General features: G+C 37.4%; 1 protein-coding gene across 2 annotated transcripts in view; it reads right to left on the minus strand.

Annotated features, from left to right (window-relative positions):
* CTNND2 (catenin delta 2) overlaps positions 1–21,482 on the minus strand; it is a 646,172-nt gene that overhangs the window by 14,458 nt on the left and 610,232 nt on the right. For both annotated transcript variants that reach the window (XM_013130147.3, XM_034063316.1), the window contains exons 18-19: positions 20,799–20,883; positions 526–652 (exon numbers count right to left, since the gene is read on the minus strand). In XM_013130147.3, coding sequence (XP_012985601.2) covers positions 526–652; positions 20,799–20,883 — 212 coding nt within the window. The remainder of the gene's footprint in view (positions 1–525; positions 653–20,798; positions 20,884–21,482) is intronic.

Here is a 21,482-nt window from a genome sequence, read left to right on the forward strand (position 1 = left end):
TTGGTGCAAATATGCCATCAACCTTACATGAAAACCTATAGACAACCTTTTGTGAAACTTATCCATACAGGTGTATGCATAAGTTATATATGCATACACATATAATCAGAATAAAGGCTGACAAAAATAATGTGTATTTTTCAACAACTTCTAAGTGTTCTAAGACGACTTCTAAGTCATCATTAACAACTAGAAAATGAACAAAATTTCCTCATGTTCATTTCCTGCACGGACACCACTGCTCTGATATCTAGTCAGGTAATCCAAATCAGGAAAACAATGCATGAGAATTGATAACAACAAGTTATGGAATATTTTTCCTTCTGTAAAACTTTAAAAGGTGCCAATAAAAAACCCAAAAACATCCTGTTTTGAACAGATAATTTGGGTAAGAGTAAAGAAGGTATTTCGTACCTTTCCACTACTGTTAACAACAAATCTGGACATCAGTGACATTGCTCTAATAACAAAAACGACAGTGCTGCATTACCTGTCTTTACCTCAGCCCTGAAAGCCTGGTCTTACCTGAGCGGTTGTTAGGAGACATGCGCACAGGAGAGATGGAGGGCGTGCGTGATGAAGAGTACGGTCTTTGCCGATCTCTTTCTATTGTTGAAGATGAGGCTACAAAGTGATACTGTGACCATCCATCCTGCAACATCAAACATTACGACAGCAGTCAGTGAAAATGCCATACATGCCCCCATTTTAAGTACAGAGTAATTTTCTCTAGTGTTTTCACTACATATACATAAGTAGGCAACTATCTCTTCCCTGCCACTGGGTGGCAAATAGTGGTGCCAGATATGACATACTGACTGTACTGACATATCCGAAGAAAAATCAAAATGCAGGAAGTGCTATAAAGTAACACATTTCTGAAAACACCCAAATTATGATAACATTGAACAACATTTTAGGCTATTTGTTTAATAGCTCTGTCTTTTTCCATGCCTCTATTTTAACATTTGAAATGGTATTCTGGCTATGAAAATTCCAAATCAGAAGACTGCTTGTTTTCATGGTGAAAATCAGGTTTTGCTTTGAATCATTTCTATCTTATAACAAAGTTTCTGAGTAAGTAGATGGGAACGGTTATATTAACTGCACATTTATTCACATGTGAGGGAAGAAGAATCAGTGCATTCTTCTCATTGCATTTTTTCCCCAAGATGTACAGAAAGGAATTCTATTCCTTCTACTTAAAGCTGTGGTAATGGTGATATATCAAAAAAACCCCAACCAAAGAAAGAAATACAAATACTAGAAACAGCTAGTTCAGAAATAAAAGATGATATTTTAATTTGTTTTATCCCTGTACCATAGTATAATGCAATAATCCAAAATAATGGAATTTAAATTTTTAAAAGGATAGAGAATAGTTTGAAAGTATCATGAGAGAATAAACTGATTTTTGCTACTGCTCTTCTTACAATCACAGAATCACAGAATGTTTTGGGTTGGAAGGGACCTTACAGATCATCTAGTTCCAACCCCTGCAACAGGCAGGGACACCTTCCCCTAGACAAGGTTGCTCAAAGGCCCATTCAATCTCATCTTGAACAGTGCTTCAAATGTCTTCAAGTACTGATAGATTTTAACTGTCTTCATAACTGATTAATGTTGAATCTGAATCAGCAATACAGAGTTTTCCCAGTCTCACACTAAAGGCATAAGCCTTTTAAAAATGCTAACTTTCTGTTGGCCTCAGTGAAAATCGAGTCAAGGGCCTGGCACAGCACTAAACAAAAATTTTGCAGTGAAATGCTGTATAAAAATAAAACCAATAAAATATTACCAAACCCCAATTTTTCTCTTGCTTACAGAAAAATATTTCTCCATTGGGGTTGTAAAGGATATTTCCCCCTCCCCGGGCTACTCCAGACATCCAATCTTGAACGCCACTCCCTCCCATCCTCTGTCTTTGCCCAAGGCATGTGTCTGACTTTGCTCTCTCTACAGAAACCATGGGCACATGGCTCTCAGAACTGCAACAGAAAATGGCTTGAATATCCCCATTCCACTAAACTTTCAGGAAAGGGAACTCAGCAAGAGTGTGACACAGCAGGAAGAAGATACTCATAGCTGATGTAGAGGGAAATACATAGATTGTCTACCTATGACACCTAACTGTGACACCAACTACAGATTCTGGATTTCTGTACTCCTTACATAGCACATTTGTATAAACATGGATGTATCTCAGTTGTAATTTCAGAAGAAATAAGAATTTAAAAGTCTGGGCTGTGGCTTTCACAGTAGTAATGACTTTCCCTTGAGCTGACAGTGAGTGCTTGTCCACAGAGGTCACTAATGTTTAGGACACTTCAGTGAACCGCACCTCGTATTTCATGACAGTCATACAAGAAAATGTAAGGAAGAAATCAGTTAATTAATTAAAAAAAAGCAAGATGAAAGAAGAAATAGTTAATCTTTAATACAACTTGCTTAAACCAACATTTTCTATATCCGATCTCTTGTGTACAACACTACTTTTACACAAGCTGCATACTCCAACCTAGAGGGAGAATCAATAAGAAGCACCAACAAAAACATATGTAAAGCCCTACATTCTTTAATCAAACTAGAAATTATTAGAAAGGTTTCAATATATGCATATATATATAATGTATATATATAAAATGCATATTTTTAAAGAACTAATAGTTTAAGAACTATTAGTTATAGAACTAATAGATATAATAACTTAAGCACAATAATCTTATCCAAGCATCAATACTGTAAATAACATACTTAGCATTATTTTTCCTTCTCCTGTCAATAACTTGCACAGTGATTTCTCTACTGTAAAAATGAAGTAGCAAACATGTGAGAAGCCCATGCCTTTATCCTGCTGAAGAAAAATGGTTCCCTTCTTCCTCCTCTGTGGTCAGATGCTCTTACCAGAAAGGTGACTCTCTATAATTTACTCTGTTACAGTTTTCTTATCATTTATTTTTTTTTAACGAGACTGCTGAAAAGTAAGATAACAAGAAGGCAGACTCCAGATCAGATAAAAGGAGAAGGAACAGATTATTTCTTACTGCCTGCTGCCTGCAAAAGGAGGAGACATCAGTCATGCTTACATAGTGCAAGTCATAAATACTTCCAGCTTTGTGAACCTGGATACATGCATGGCCAGGTACACTCTCCTTTTGCACTCTCACTTCCCTCAAATAAATGCCTGGCATGTGGGTCAGAAAAAAAGTGACCCAAAAGTGACCCTCTAATTGTTTCTTCCTGTTGTTTATTCCAATTGTATTGTTTACATTAATACCTGGACCCTGTTTCTGATGGGAATTGGATGAAATCCACTGGTATCTGCACAGTCCAACAACTGTACAGGAAGCGTGTGTGGCACCAGTTTTGTTCTGCAGAGTATCAACAGGTACTTTGTCAATGTTGCTTCCTCTGAAACAGCACTGCAAGGTGTCTGAACAGTGAAAGAGCAAATCCAGTTGTAGCTGGGGCGCAAGCAATAGCATTCTTCTGTGCGGCAGATGTTTTTCCTTCTCCTCCTCCCTTCACGTTTTCATTTTTCTCTCTGCCGAAAGTAGTGCCTGTAGTGAGGTCTTCAAATAAAATCTGCTACAGACTTTCAAGTTTGTAAGCCTGACCAGCTCAATAAAACAAGTCAGCAAACAATAAACTAACTCCAGTATCATGGTGACCGCCACAGCTTTTGTCTAAACAAGGCATATTGCTGTCACTGCATGACAACCTTCATGGTGTTTTTCAACAGCATTATGGACAGCCCCCAGACCTCACAGTATTTCAAAATCCTAATACTTTCAAGTCATTTATCTTAAGCTCTCTTATGCCACAAGGAAAAAGCTTTTTTCTATGGAAAGGTAAACAGTTTGTAACAAATTTATTAAAACTATCCCCACCAACAATTCCAAAAGCTATTAGCGTTAAATATTGAAACTAATTTTTAAGAGCCTAAAGGGAGTATTTTCAATTTAATGCCGAGATAAATACCACCTGACATGATGGCGGCTTTCATTAGTTTGTTTCAGCTCTAGTGCCTGTAATGAAATTTAATTAAATTGATTTTGGGTACTTAAAGGTACAGTATATAGCAGTGTCCTGCAGTGAAGAAAGCTAACTCAAACCCAAAGTGTGTGAGGCTGCATTTCAGAAACCAATTTACCAGCCATAAACGTGATCTAGGAGAGGAACAGTGAGACAAAAAGATCTGACAAACTGGAAAGAAATTCAATGCAGTTCTGTTACAGAATGGATGCATTTGTTAACTTGCAACAATTAATGAACAGCTGGCAACTGCACACTACAGGAGGGCACAGAACAGCAAGAGTACAGAAATACCAATATATGTACTTATTGTCTCTTTCAAGGTATCTGCTACTGGGTATTTCTTTGCATTGTCACTACAATGGATAAATGTATTCTCTCTCAATTACAATCCACAAAGTCCAAACATTAAAGCTGGAATTGCTAGCAACATGTTTACAGTGATGTGCTCTTGGGAAAACTGCAAGGATTAGATGTGGGGCAGTTGCTGGATAACCACTGTAGAAAACAAAAATGATACTGTATTCTCACTAATCAGCTTTTACTGAGCTTAAGGAGTGAACAGGTCTTTTGTCTCCCTGCTCAATTTTAAATAATTTTGAAAATTAATAATTTTCTTCAGTCCCATGGGAAATAATTATTTTGTCAGGGTGAAAATTTACTGTGCCAAACACCTGCTGCATAGGTATGGTATGAAAAACATAATTTAGATTTTCCACATTATGCTGTTTGTATTTAAAATGCAGGGGAAAAGAGAAAAAGCAGTTTTCTCTTGTATTTGCAAGAATTTCAAATTTTCAGAACTCTCTGGTAGTGGAGTCCTCAACCTGAGGAGATGATTTGTGGAGGTAGATGGTATCAGACACACCATTTTCTCATTTGTACAGTAACAATAACACTGTGAGGACTGAATGAAATTAAGCCCTGATGGGAACTGACACCTTGCTCAGACCACAGAGAACCAGAGCTCCTGCCTGAAGAATTCACAGATGAAAGAGAGGGGACTGGGCACAATGAGATGTTAAGGAATGGGTGGCAGAGTTGGGGATGGAGCACCAACATTGCCAGCCTTGGTGCAGTGCCTATCCTGGATGACTTCATGACATTCAGTCCAAAGGAAGCTCTACACCAGCTCATGAGCAAATAGCCAATAAACAAAACCAAAAACAAGTCCTATGCACTGATTGATTATGCTTATCAGCTGCTAAGAAGATACTGACTTAAAAAGTGCTGAGCTGCTTAGCAGAACTGTACGATGGCTGCATGCACATGAGTATCTTCCAATGCTGAAAAGCATAGTCTCCCCTGACTTCCGGCCACTGATATCCTAACACTCTCGAGAAGAAAAAGAGCAACTTCTTGGAGGCAGAGAAAGATCACTAGGGAAAAGAAACAAAAAAGATGCAACAAACCCAGCAATGAAACAGATAAAACTTGAGAAACTACAGATAATGTTGTGTCCTGCCTCCCCCAAGTTTACAAACTCGTCAGCATGCTACTTCCTGGTTCAGGTCTGATCCTTTCGTGACTTAATAGACGTTTTTTCCAGATGACTTGAAGCACACAGGACCAGACTTGTTTTGTCATTCTATTTCCTTATCTGTAAGGCACAGTTTTACTATTTCTAGGATATTAATTGTGATAACCACTGCTCCTGTAATGGTAATAAGCTGTAGAAATACGATAGGCAACCACCGTGCAGGAATCAGTAACTAGACCCACCATGGTGTTACAAGTTGGTGATAAAGCAACAAAACAAAGTGCCTGTAAGTACGTAATGTAGGATCTACTTGCTTTGAAACTAATCCAGACATTGCTTTGAGTTCCTGGTGTTGCTTCTTTCGCAAGCTGATGCACTGCTGTCAGGTTAAATGAAACATCCGGACTGGTGTGCACCAGTGTGACACTGTCTAGAGTAAAAGATAAATCTGATGTGAATTAAGTCAAGGCTCATCAGACTTACACAGGTCTGGGCAATTCTTCACTGGGAATTTGTTGTCACGATGTTAATAAGACATAACAGAAATTAGAACTAGATCAAATTATCTGCACGCATTGACATATGAAAGCTACATGTGCAACTTGACTGCAATGAGAAATCTAAAATGGTAACAAGGTTGGGGGGACTCACATATGTATCTCATGGATGTGCTTTAAATGTTCACCAACAACCACAGTTATCATTAGGCTTTACAAGCTGGGATTGTATAATTTTCTTTTAATACAAGAGGAAGAATAAATTCTCAGCGCTTCTCAACAGAGACACCCAGCCTGATTTCTTTCCCTCTTCCACCCCCATGGCAGCAGGACTGCTCCCTCAGTGCAAAGTACCTGGCAAGGAAATGTCAGCTGCTAAAGGAGATGGAGAGATGGCAGTTCTCTAAAAAAGCCCCTGCCTTTCTACTTGAAGTGTCCAGACTTTGGAAGAGTGATTTCAACTAAATGCTTACAACTTCAACAACTCTGGAAACACTCTTGAAAAATCAATCAAATAATTTTAGATAAACTATCTAATTTAAAAAATAAAGGTATTCTTTAATTTTTTCTTTGAATTTACAGTGTCAAATCCTATTATCAGTAAATGATTCATGGAACTATTGTCCTTTCTGGATTTGCTTGCATTATTTCCAGGAAAACTCAAAACCAGCAGAGAATAGCTGGGCATTTTGAATAGATTACTTTACTGATGGCTTTTTACTCCTACCATCTAAACTGCAAACAGTTATTAAGCAGTATATTGATATTTTTACTCCCAAGATCTTCTCTTTTGCTTCCAAAGTGGTAACTCAAGATATGTTTCTGAAGAGTGGAACAGGGATTGAGACTGGAAGATCCCGGCATTCTCCCAGCTTACATATTAGCAGTTGCTGTTTGGGTTAAGTCCTTTGAACCATTTCTGTGTTAAGTCAGCAACTGGAAATCTGCAGTAATTTTAGTGGCTTTAAAAGACAAAGAGTTGCTGACTCCAACTGTCCCATTTCTCCTCCTCTCCCTAGGATTTATGAGCCAGTCCCTCAAAAACAAAGTGAAGAATACAGATCAATGAAGGTCATCTTAATTTGAGGATTTTTGTGTTTACATTTATAGTCTCTTTTCCAGTTTATGAAAGCTGGAAAATGACTTAAACCGGAGAAATTATTCAAGTTTAGGGGATATAATAATTTGGATTAAAGTGCAGAAGTTGTTCACAGTATGTCCACTCAGCCAAACTGGTTAAAGAAAAATACTGTTTGCTTTCCATGCCTTCTGATGATGATGCTGCCAGTTAGTTACTGGTTACAGGTTGTCTGGAACATGACACCTGTTGCTCTGTGAGCCTGGGAGGAAGGCACTCGCTCCTCCCTTGCACAGACATAATTCAGGGGAGAAGATGGAGACCTGGCTGACAGCACCACTGGAGTAGCTGCCTCTCCCAGGGGCTCTCAGCTCCCTGCCTCAGTGCCTGATGCTGGGGGGGTGCCTTACTGCTCCCCAGTGGTGTGGCTGTGTGATACACACATGCCCTGCTTCAGTCTCCTTTTGTATGACGTGCAGTGGGCTTCACCTCAGCACTTCTCTCCTTTTCACTCTGAATTTCAAGGTATAAATACCTTTTATTTATAAGTGACTGTTTCTGCATCCCAGACACAGCAGAAGTTCAATTGCTCAAGAAGCTAAGAGAGAAATACATATTTAGGGCAGCATTAGGCTTAAAGAAGGGCTCCTAAACAGACAGATATAAAGCACAGGAAAAACTGTCTGGCACTGGATGAAGATTATTAAGTTTTCTGTAGGCTCTTTAAAGTGACATTTTCAGAATCAGTGGTTAAACTCATTCTTTTTGAAACGAGACACGTTCCTCCCAGCCTCCATCTCAGCTTCTCTGAAAGCAAAGCTATTATTCTCCTATTGTCAGCATTCCACCCCAAAATCATCTAGAATATTTTCTCTCCCTTTTTTTCTCCTGTCACCACAGAGCCTGAGGTGTATTCTTCTAAGACTACCACCCAATCTTTTCCTTTCAAAATAACCAGATAGACCTGACCGGTTTTCTCTTTTTCAAGTGCCTTTTTCTGTGTGTGCACTGTTATCATTTTCTAATCACGTATCGTCTACTGTAATTTTACATCCCATCCCTTGATTTTAGCTATGAAGAGACACATGATAAGGGAGAGATATGTTAATTACTTGCCAAATCTGTCCAAGTGAGGAACAGCTAGGTAGCTATCCCTGGGTGTTTTACATAGTGTAATAGTGGGATGTATCAGGGAATCACTGAGGCATTACTTTACCTATCTGTAATTAATTATTGATTTCCTGTTGTGCAAGTTGCAAAGATGACAAGACCTAATCTGATGAATAAAGTAGCTATAACAAAAGGGAATCGTATGTGAGGCAAAGCATGAAGGACAAGACTTTAGATATGGCAGAGTTCATTATTCATTTTGCTGAGGTTATATGCAGCTAAATAATAAACCTTTCAAAACACTGCAATAAAATGAACTAAATCCATTTTTCAAAGCATCTCTTTGCCTCTTAAACAGAAATAAAATTCTTTTAATGTAGTTTAGAGGAAATGAAGGTAGTATTTGGCCCTTTAGCTACAATTTCTGTTTTTCTATTTTCCCCTGCATAAAGTATGTAAGCTATAATTTAAATTGTTAGAATCACAAATTAACTATTTTTGTTTGTATCTTGTATGCACAAGAAACCCTGTATCCAAGAAACGTGTTTACAATCATTTTTTTACTTGCATTGTCATTTTCATTCCAGTAATACATTTTCATTTATCTTAATGTATTTATGCCCTAGAAATACAAACTCTGCCTCTTGCCCACAGAATCCCAAGGACAGGACAAATACTACTTGATGCTCAGGGTCAGCATTAACCAAATGCAACTCTTTTATTGTACCTGTGGGCATAAAACATTAAAAAAGATCACTATCAGAATAAAATAAGCACTATTGTCTCTTCTGGTGAAAAACATGGTAGGAGTGCTGATACTGACTGTGATCAAGAGCCCTCAGGGCTTTCTGCTTCCTGAAGCGTGGCACCGTGGCTGAAAACCATATATATTTCACTCAAATATGTAGCTGCTTGACAAAAAGGGAATCTGTTCCCCTTTGGAAAAAAATCACTAGATAAACTCATGCTGTTCTTGGGTTTAGGTCAAAAGCTCTTACATGAATACTCTTAAACTAAAGAATTCAGATATCTGACTGCTCACTGCTAAGCTGTATTAGTTTTAAGGAACTGCAGCTTTGAATATGTAGTTTCATTATTAACACTTAGACATTAATAATGAGAAGAGCTTTAGTATTGTTAACTCAGACAGGAACACATTACTGGACCAAAGCCTACAACTCTCTAGGGTAACCACAACTTTCTGTAAAAGCACTGCATTACATTAAAAGTAATACAAACAATTTAGAAACTGCCAGTGAAACTCTTCATTTCTACCTCCTTAGGAAGAAGAAGCTATAGATCTTTTATCAAGACATACTGTATCAGCTAGCAAACGAAGTAAAAAACCCTCAGAACAAAGCACACATACTACAAAAGAGACTCCTTTTACAATACAGGGCTTCTTTCTTCCAAGACTGAAACGGCAGACATATTTAGGCCATTTTTGAATTCTGTTAGCAGTTTTAGCACAAGAAGAGGGAAGAAACAAGAAGGACAACCATGGCAACTTCCCAGCAATTTTTTCTGCACCCATTATTAGATCATGTAGAGTATTAAAGGATGTTCTTCATGACCTAAAGTAGGATATTGATGCAGTAGCTTAATATTTCACTGAACTTTGACTGAATTTACATGTATTGGCCACATTAAACAAACACTTTTAACCACCTTACAGGACCCAGAGAAGGAGGATGATGATAGCATAAGTACTGCAACAGATGCCCAGTGTTACATGTCAGACCATCATAGCTAGACTATTTACCTCTGAAAATATGCTTTGATTGCCATAGTAATAAATTCAATCTGATTTCCATCCCCTCTGTACTGCTTGTATATGCTGTTACTACTAGTAAAAGTTCTACTGATCTTGTTTACAAAACTGTAAGCAACATTCCAACATACCCATTAATGTTTGCAGGGAGAAACTGAGTTTCTCACCTATATTCTTTCCTCACACATGCTTTTATCTGTGTCTAAACCTAGATATGCAAATATTAAGCATATAAGTTAATTAAAAACCATATTTTGTTCTGAATGTAAGAAGTCATGTTCCTTGAATGGATTTTGGAGAAAAAGATTGATAGAAATCAAAAATGGGTTCTCTTAACATGTATCTTTAAAAATTTAAAATCTTTAGAAAAACTTTTGGATTCTTTTCAGTATTGTACATCTGAATTCAGCTAAATTCTGATTGCCATTAATTAATGTTATTTATAGTTTAAAAATATTTAACACATTAATTAAGTGGACTAAAAATGTCCTAAAAGACATGCAGTTAATTTTCTTACTATCTCCCTTGTATTCAAGTATTAAAATCCAATCTTCTTCTGAGAAACCATATTTTTGAGAAGAAAAATTCTGCAGATGTGACTTTCCACTTACACATAACCCTCCAGATTCTGTTTGTCTACTTGTACCTCTACCCTAAGGATATTTGAGAAACTTCAGTTACACAATTCCCTTCAGAAGGTTCCACGTCAAAGGTACTGACTCCTGGGCTGCATTTTAAGTTTTCTTTTGTTCAGAGAAGCTCAAAGGGTAGAGTACTCTGGAGACAGACTTTACACAACTAGGAGATTAAAGGTCTCTCTTCTAAATCTGTACTTAGTAACCCTAAAAACAGACTTGTGTTTTCAAGTGAACAATACCTAGTCGTTCCCACATAAGTTATCTAGAGTTTCCCATGAGACACTATCAATACTGAAGAAGATGCCTTAGCTTCAGATATATGTATGGATCATTTGAGAGAACTGTTTGGACAAACTTGCATTCTTTTCTTATTTGTTTAGCACCTCTTGAGTCTAGCTCTAGCAGGTTTTGGATGAGAATGGTGTCAGCCTCCATGCAGTTGTTACTGATAATTTAGAAGAGTAACTGCTAAGTTTGGTTGCTGAATTACCACTTGCTACAGTGCTCAGTATTAAAGGAAAGTACTATCATGCCTTTATAAAGGCCCTCATGGGAAAAGGAACAGTCAAGCACAGCTGCAGATAATTTTCTAAGCTCATAGCTCAAGCCATTAAGGTTTATTCCTGTATGTATTCCCAAGCTTTCTTTGTTCAGCCATCATGCTGAAAGGCAGCATCTTCTACGTTCATGCTGTGTTGTTTTACAGACACCCCCCACTTGTATATACATAGAATCATAATATAGTTAGGGTTGGAAAGGACATGTAAGCAGATATACATAATTATCAGCAAAAGTGCAGGTCTGTCATTCCACAACCATACAAGTATTTGCAAGGAGTGGAAAAAACCCCCCAGAACCCAAAACCAAAAAGCAAGCCATTCCTTTGGCTTTAATTGTGCTTAGTCGTCATATCTGATTTTTTTGGATACCATTCAGTAAGAAAGCCCACACCAAAACAGTGAAAGTATGGGCAAGAATTGGCTTCAGCTACACTGGATTGTTTTTATGAAAATACTATCATCAGTATTGAGTCTTCAGTTCATCACAGACTGTATTTTAGATTACTGCTAATATTTTAAATACCATAGTAAACACAGAAAAAATATTAGAAACATATAAATACATAAATAACTGAAACACCACTAAAGGAATAGCAGCTGATATTGCATAGTAAATAAACCTTTGAGAGTATCACAATTTAACTGTGCAAAATGCAAAATATTCAAAATAAATGAAGTCTATTATACAGTAAATGATGGAATTCAGAAGCATAGAACATTTGAAAACATCTCCCTCTAATAATTGTTGCAGAAACACAAATTTAGATACTCCAATATGTGTTGTCACTGTCATACAGGGAAGAACATCAATATTTTGGATCCCAAAAGATTTTCTGTCCTCTTTAGGCCAAGTAAAATATAAAAAACATTGCAACAATATAATGGCAATCCCTTCTCTTTATAGTACTGTCTGATACTGCTATACTCAAAGGGGGTTAGGAACTAGGAAAGATATTACTTCACATGATGGATAAGCTAGGAAAATCAGAACATGACCTACTTGACTGCACAACTGAAATTATAATTATTTGCATTAAAATAAAATCAAAACAACATTTTGACTTAATTTTCTAATATTTTAGATACATTTTTGTCCTTTTTGTTTTCTTAATTGTTCTTCTCAAAAACTAACCAAATGATTTATAATGACGATACCGCTAGGTGAAGACATTGAACGGATTTGTGTTTTGCCAAATACTGAGAATTTTTCTCCCCTCCCTCACTCTTTTCTTTTAAAAAGTCAAGCACAGTTTATACACCAGTTTTTCCACTCCTCAGTGCTTCAGCATATGCCAGTTTTTACCTGTACGGCTCAGCTCAGTTTATTTGCACTATTTCCTCTTAATGCTTCATGATTCAGTCCTGATATGTACACAGGCAAACAGGATATTATTTAAGCAGACAACTGGCAAAGAAAGAGCCACAAATGTTCATACTGACTTGGGAAAGCTTTCTATGATTCTTGAAAAAACAATCCTGGGAAGGCATACACAATCAAAAGAGGAAATAAATGGTAAGTTTATACAGTTACGCTTCCTAGTGCTAATTGTGGTGAAAAAAAACAGCACTGAGGTAAAAAGAAAATCTAAATTCCATATAAACAGATCAAGATCAACAGATGTTAATTTGGTCTGCAGCTACTAGTTGTTATTTTTTGCAGAACAGAAAATATGCCTTTGCTCTAATGAAGAAATACTTCATATTTGCATGTGCATAGGGAAAGGCAAACATATCTTATACAAACACTGGAAACTAATATACAGCATAAAATATAGCATTAATACTAACTCAACATACTCAACATAGAAAAATCAGTAATTCCAACTTTTTTTCCAGTACCGAAGCCAATGACAATTTCATGATTAAGTATTTAATAAGACTGCTGTCTGATAAAAAGCCACATTTAAAATGCTCGCTTAAATGCAAATAACATGTTTAGAGGCAAGAAAAACTGAAACAGAAATTAAAAATGGAAGTATATATTTGAAGATGGTAATTTTTTTTGCTTTTTGGTTATTGAATCTGCATCTCCTAAAATTATTCAGATGATGCTTTAGAAAGGCTTGAATATCGTAATTCCACAGCAAATTTCCACATTTCCTTTATTTAAAATCAATTTAGGAATTTGCTTAATTCCTGATTAACTAAACTAAGCAATGCCATATATCAGATGGTGAAATGCTGCACATTTTAAGTACCATATTCCTATTAGCTAAAGATTAAAGGGATTTATGCTAACCTTGACAGATATTTCTGTCTGAAGTATTTAAATGAGATCTCCTCTGATGTCTTCCCTCTTCCAGGCAAAATTAGTAGAAAAAACACCTCCAAAAATAACATAACTACTATGTTCTTTGTGACCAGCAAAAATGTGTACATTCCTATTTTCTCTAAATATTTTAACAAAAATAATACACAGACACATATATAAATATACTAAAAGTTTTATCCAAGAATTTACTTGAATGCTGTGCATATGTAGACGGTATTTTGGTTTTTTGCAATAATGACACAGAGTCACATTTTACTATGAAAAAAATATAGGGAAAGCAAACCAAAAGACTGTACTTGGTTAAGGAAATGGAATTTTAGTACTGAAAATTAAACAGTGCCCAGTTGTGCTAATTCTCATAAACCGTACTTATGTCTGAGGAAATCTCCACTGCTCTTATTAATAGATGTTTTGGAAATTAGCATTTTAAGAATTTAATTCACTCACAGATGCACTGATTTTTCTATAGATATCCAAATTTACCTGGGATCCTTTTACTGAAATATGCAGCTATTGCTTCTTTCTTACAGATGTCATTGGGCCAGAAAAGGTAAGCAAAGTGCTTGATAAATTTAACCTACTATTGCAACATAGTGCTTATCAATAACTGCCTTTCTGTTTGAAAGGTTCAGGCAATCAGAAAAAGAGATTACAGAAATGCTAGAAAGCTTGTCAGGGAACAGAATGTAATACACTTGTCCCCCTGTCTGGTATACACTGTCCTCAGAGAGAGCAAAACTCTGCACACCTTCCTCACACAGCTGAAATGAATGGGGCTGCTCTCCTAAGTGAAGCAATGATCTACAGTATAATTTAAAAATACATTCTTTAGTAAGGCTTCGTTCCTTTTGATTCAAATGTCTTCTGTAGAACTTTTTTGGGTACAAATCTTAGTATCGATGAAACATAACAATTCAACACTGGTCAGCTGACAGCCAGAATACCTGGGTTGGGGAATAGATTCTGGTTTCTTGGCTCTGGGAGAGAGTATGCTGAGCGTGCCATGACCCAGAGAGGTGGGTTGGTGAAAATCCTCTGTCATCAGCCACACTGAAGCTTGGGGCCGCCCACTGCCATAAATCAATCAATCAGTCAATCATTTATTAATCAGGTACTTGCATTTTCATAGTTAATATAAAAATGGGCTCTAGACAATGCCTTCCCTATGATGATAATCTAGCTTTCTATGACAGTGGGGAGTTTGCCTTGAATTAATCCATCTCTTTTATAAAAGAGTGACATATTGATCTGAAAAGGTGTCTTGCCAGTTGTATTAAATAACTCAAGACCTACTGAAAGATCAGCACTGCAAAAGACATATTCTCACAAACAATTTGAGCACATGAATAGTTTCTTTAAGTCAAGCCACTTTTTTTAGGAATGATTACGTTATGAATTTGGAATTTAGATCCTTAATGTAGGGTTTAAGTTCTGCACAGACATTTCCACTAATTTCACCCTAAACTATCACCTTTCTGGGGGGACATCTGACTATAACCTTAATTGAAGAAAATCCAAATGATGCATTCCAAGTCTACATGATAGCACTGTGTAATTAACATTTTTAAAGGGTATTTATATTTTGCTTAAGAAAGGACTTTAGATTCTAAACCTCCTTGACTACAGTTTTGAAGTTCAGTGCTGTCAATTTTCATGGAACATTTATCCGTAAAGGACCTTTTCACAGAGTCATCATTTTATTATGCCGAAAGTCGGATGAAAAGAGAGTCCTTTTCTAGATCAGGACTGGCTTAACTGCTTCTAAGGCTTCAGGCAATTTAAAGCATTTTTTCCAGCCAATGACAGACAAGGCCATCTTCAGAGTGACTACTCTGACTTCATTAAATGCCTATCACAATAGTATCCCTGTTGTAAATGGCACACTACATGCTAAAGGACAGCCAACTTGAACAGCCTCCCTAGTTTCAAATAATTGGTTGTATTCTCATTCATATGGCAGGTGAATAGGACAAGCATTTATATTATTCCATGCAGAACAGAAACCTACAATAATAAATGGGGAAGAAAAGTATTTTCTATAAATTCATTGTGATCTTTACTTATATACTGGAAGATGGTGTAAGTGCAAACATAATGACAGAATGTAAACGTATTTTGTTGGAGCCTAAGTGATGAAGCAAAACAAACCAATTAATAGAAAACATTCTTCTTGATAGTTCCTCCAGCTCTTTAGTATTATACACACTTAATGCTAATTGAAGCTTTTTTTATAATATTTTTTTTTCACGTTAGGTTCATTTAGCACAACCCTTTTGCTCAAATTTCCTCATGCAATTTAACAAGCTATCTGTGCTTAGGAGTAGTTGGTTATTGTCTGGAAAATTGACATAGGTAAGAGTTTACAAGCTAATGGAAATCTGTTCTCTTACAGTCACACCTGTATTTTCCAAGTTGTACCTTAATCTTCAGTCAGCTAATTCCCTAAAGACTGGAGTGGGATCCAGTGTTCCTTACATGGATATAGGCATCTTTAAAGAATCACCATAGTATCTCCTTTCACCTTGCTTAGGTGGCTAAACATAAGGACAGGACCTCTCTTTCAAGGCTGTAAGCAGCACTTAATTCTGCTGGCTGTACAGGTTACCAATACTTGAAGAAGGGTATACTGTGAGTCTGAAGCACAGGGACAAACAGAATAGCTCCTCTACCTAGTTCTTCTCAAGTGCTGGGCCACCCAAGGGGCTATAGAGCATGTGACCATTAAGCACTTTTAAAAATCAGATTTTAAGTATTTCAGAATAGAAACAGACTTCAGAAAACAGAGGTGGATAAATTTATGAAACTACAAGTCTTATTTGTAGAGAACAAAGATTTTTGAAAATAACATGACATTAAAGTCACTCTTTGGGAGACAACATTTCATCTACTGATGAAAACCTGTGATGATCACCTCTTTTTTTTTTACTTGCTAAGCTTTAGCAGTATCTGGAAATGAATCACACTTAAATAATCTAAACATTGTCTATATGAGACTGAACCTGAACCTTATTTTCCTCCTCATGGGATTTTCCGGAGATTAGATTTGTTTCAGCTATTGCTCGGAACACTGAGCAGTATTTCCTGTGAACTCTTCCCTGATGAAGGACCTACAAGTTAAATTACTGGGATGGATGGCAGCTCCTTCATCTCAAGACCACATGTGTTGCTTCCTCTTGGACTGTCAAGGTGGGATTTTTTCCTGTAACTTTAGGACCAGAAACTTTTATGCATTTTACAACTTTTCCTTGTTGGATTGTGCTAGGATAGCGTCAAATTAAAAATACCAGGGACTAAAATAATCTTTTTGTTCCCCAAAGCCCCAGCCTATAAAGCATGGTAAACACTGTCACCTCACTCATGGACCTGAATACTGACTGTTTACTTTCTGTGTCTTCTCCATTCCAGCCCAACCTAACAAGTCCAAGTGTCCCACTGAAACCACAGCACAGCTATGAACTGGAAATCCTAGTACACTGGATAGAACCTGTCAGCAGAGGGTACAGGGTGTGTGTGACACAGCTCTGCAAACACTGTACATAAGATATTGTGGGCTTACAGAACTTTCCAAGTGAAAACTGAGACAACAAAGCCAATACTTCCTCCTCCTTGAGCATGCAGCTCAGGCTGTGGGAAGTTAGAAATCTATCCATTATTCTCCTAAGCCAGAAAAGCTACAGTCTCTACCTGTGCATGCTTTTCAGGGAATAAAAACCTATCTGACAAGAGAGACCAACAGTTCAAAGAGTGCAACTCCTCTTGTAGTAGCTGTTAATAAATGGACACAATGTTCCGGCTTCGGCAAACTGAAAGCCATATATAAACCTTCAATCTTTGTTTTTTATAGGATCTTGGGAATCCCAGGACACACTGGATGCTGCAGATTAGTTAGCCTGTATCCCCGGTAAATTCAACTGACTGCAAAAGCTTCAGCTCTTGCTTTTGGTAACTTACAGAAAAGACCTCTGAAATCAATAGGGCCTTCTCATTGCTTTCACTGGAAGCAGGATCAAGCCCATTGTAGAGAAGCTTCTGGGTATCAAAACTCTGAGCTTTGGACTGTCAAAGCTACATTGCTTGCAAGGTTTATTCTGTCTACCTGCTGCGCCTGTCTGTTTAAACACAATATGTGGGCTAGCCTGAAAGTCTTCTTGCAGAAATATCTCTCTAGCCTAACCTGACTTACTGGATTTAATTTTCTGTGCTTCCCATCTCACTGATTTGTGGAATAATTTTGCATTTTTTCAGGATAAAAGAGATAGACAGGACCTTAAAATTCTGCGTTGTCAAAAGACTGCTTGGATTCTTAGTTGCACTATGACCCTCAGACAGGGTATATTGCTTGATTTGGTCAATGAAGTTAACTGAGTCATTGTAGTTGCTGCTGCACTTTTGGCTTTTAATGGCCCAGAGAAACAGGCAATGTCTGTCAGACACTGAGTGGCACAAAGAAATTTGTGAACACTGTTATTCTTCTTAAGCAGCATAGCTGAAGCTGGCAGCCTGAAATCCCTGAAATTTGGATTATTTTTTATGCCACAGCTGATTCTGACATTGTCCTTAGAAGCAGCTACATTTAGGTTTCATTACACAGGCATATTAATGTTGCAGCTGAAGAGCTTGCTCACCCATGATAGGACTGAAGGCTTGCAGGAAGCTTTTATTGCACATACCCTGCTTAGGGCAGCTCCACTACTGGTATCAGAGGACTAGTTTCTGACTCCTACAATTAACTTCCAAGCCAGGAATTTATCAGGGATTGCTGCAAGAGAGAATTGGTGCCTGTGTACTTCATGGCTTCTGGTATTCTACAGGTGTGGCATGTCATTAGGTGACCGCACCAATCCCCAACTCTGGATGAACTTTCTGTCAGTGCAGTTTATATTCTGCCAGTTATGGGATGATTCATCTTCTGTTGAGCAAAATTAGGCAGTGAAAGAGGTTTTCATGTTTTTGCTGATGCAGTCATAGCTGGACTAAATACACTGCTACTACTGCACCTGCAGTAAACATATTGCTTTCTTTCCCCATTAATACAAAAGATAATACTTCTTTTTACCTCTCCTTACTTACTGTACTGTAAACACGTAGCTCTAAAATACACAACTAAAACTACTTGGTTACACTGTTTCTCAGTCAGATAAGTGCTGCAGCTTTTTCTTAAGTGTGATGTGATGCTTGCAATTTCCTTGTATTACAATACAGAACTGTGCCTCTCTGTAAGCCAACAATTGTTTGAAAGTAATTGTAGAGATACTTTAGCACACAGGAAGAAATTGCTGATGGTTATGCAGTGGGATTTACCTGCACTTCAAAAAAGGTGGTGCAGGTACAAAGTGACGATCATATTATCCTGTCAAATGTATGTTCACATGTTGTTACTAGTGTATGTATTTTAATGGGACAAAATAAAGATTGCATTGACCCAGTATCTTTGTATTACATAGCTTAATGCAAACTTTTATAATTTTCCTTTCATAAAAACATTGTTTCCCCAACAGTGGTGAAACTCAAGACGGCCAGCATAATAGTCAGCCTACTGTAGGCAAGTTTAATAAATACTGTAACTTTATAAAGATTACTGTATGTCTTCTAAAAAACAGGAGTGTGCAGCATATGTAATGAAGGTAAAAATATTTAGCAGAGACTGACCTTCATTTTAAGAATTTGTGAAGCCTGTAGGAATTATCCAGTATAGAGATCAATAAAATACTTCATGAGAATACAGACAGTGTCTGCTATGAGATTCCTGGAAACTACCTCAAAGGCTAGCTGACTCTATTTTCCATACCACAAGTATGTATTTGTGGTTTCAGGAAATGTTCTTTTAAGCATGCAAGGTACTGCATACCAAAGCATGCTTAGTATGTAAGTACATTACCAGGCATTCATGTTGGCAGCCAACAGAATGTCCTTTGCCTAGCAGTATGTATACTCAGAAGCCATACAGCGTATAGATTACCTTATGCGCAGAGCAACCCCAGAAACTGCTTTTCTATTACAGCATATATATATACAGACAGAAGGCTGGAAATGAGCCAGACATTGTAAGAATCTCTGGGAGATTATGGTGCAATGAAGTTCAGCCTCTACAGTGAAGCCACCCACATGCACAGAAGTTGGGCTATGCGCACTTCCAGTGTGTTACTGCCTTCCATCAAGAAAAGACTACTCTAGATCATGTTTGTTCCCACTTCTTAATGGGACAGTTTAGTACCAGGCTGTTACTTGGAACATCATCGCATATGGTATCCCCGGGGCTGCCAAGGATGACTACAAATACTGGAAGTGAACAATGGGAGAGACTCAATAACCGTCTTCCTTAATCCTCAGACTTGACAAAAGCAGGGCTGAGGCATGCAAAGAAAAGCATTTTAAACAGAAGGTCAGCCTCTATCATTCTGAGATTTGATGCATAAGTTTCATGTAATTAAGTTCTTTTCTTGTGCGAAATACATACAACCCAGATTATGCCACTGTAAGCCTTCCCTACTTCACTATTCTTATGCCTTAACCTTAACTAGGACGCGAACTTCTGTGCCACAGGAAGTCTTAGCTCTCTTTGCTAAGATTACAAGTACAAATACCAATTAGTTAAGCTGCGAAATTCCATGTAGCAAGAAGACCTTTGAGAACTAAATCTGAAGGCTGATATTCACATGGAATGTAATTCAGTCTGAAAATCTTCAGCAAGAATTACTTTAAACGTTATCATTTACTAAGTAGACACTGATGTTTTAAAAGCTATATAGGATGTTATTTCACAGGATTGTATTACCATATTGCAATTAATTTTTAAGAGGTTAGCAGGACCGTGGGAACAGTATGGTACTGAAGACTCCATAGACTGTCTGAAAACCAAGTATATGATGCTACTGTCTGCCAGCTGATTGGAAGTGAAGCTATCGAGTTTCAGCCCAGCTCCACATGTAATTGGTCCCTAAGCACCACTCATTCAGATACTCTTGTTTACAATCTCATGAGGAAATTTTGGAGCTCAAGGGCTGAAGTCTGGTCATCTCCTCAGGACAGGGTGGCAAGGTGTAAGAAGGAAAGCTTCAGCAGGAGAGCTTGCACAGGTTTGTTCTATGACTTCACTCTCCAGGGCTGTCAGATCCAGCAATTTTTGTATGAACTATTTTGAAAAACAAATTCACATCCCCTTTTCATCACCACATGTATTTTCAAAAGGTATTTCTATGTTAAGAGTAGAAATGAGGCTTCAAGTATACTGGAACATAGCGCCAAGTACCTGAAACTTTAAACTCTAGGTGAATTTTCAGTCACATAAATCATTTGATCTGAAGTTTTTGGGCAACCATATGAAAGATGATAAATCTAGAAAAAATCCAAGCCTTACCTTCTTGTAGAGACTTCTCAGGTCTCTGTACTGCCACATACTATTGAGGACCTGAGATGCTGCTTTCACCACTTTTGGCGAATGCCTGTTATGCACATATGTTAAAAGGGAGAGAGAAAGAAAGAGTGAGAAAGAGACTGTTAAGTACAAGACTCCATTCATCCCAATTTTCAAATGCATTGCTATGGATTTAAACCCCCATTTAAAGTGCATTTCAAATGTGCCACAATTGGCTGGCATCTTGGAGGCCAATGTGTTTTTAAGCAAGGGCAATACATGTTATTTCTACAGTGCTAATTATTCAGTGAGGAGCAAAATGTGTGTTCCTCAGCACACTGAGAACAGGAATTCATCCTTAAAGCATAGTAGGAGGAATGGGAGAGGTAGCAACTGATGAAATTGTGAAGTACCCAACTGGTATTATGTACAACTAAGATGTCCTGGCTACAACTTTTGGCATAAAGGACAAGAAGTTAGAGCCAGAGTTTCTTTCTCTATACGGTGCCAAAGTTTAACTCTTGACAACATGCTTAATACATTAAATGCCTCTTAGCAGTGGCCAAAAGAAACACTCTGGATCAGTGATGAGCACTGTTTCTGAAGTGCAGAGGCAAGATGCAGAAATACAACTGTTTATAAAAAGTCAAGACAAGTTTCATTAGGAATCCAAATTAGGACGTGCTT

Source organism: Melopsittacus undulatus, chromosome 1 (genome assembly GCF_012275295.1).
Source record: "Melopsittacus undulatus isolate bMelUnd1 chromosome 1, bMelUnd1.mat.Z, whole genome shotgun sequence".
Taxonomy (NCBI): Eukaryota; Metazoa; Chordata; class Aves; order Psittaciformes; family Psittaculidae; genus Melopsittacus; species Melopsittacus undulatus.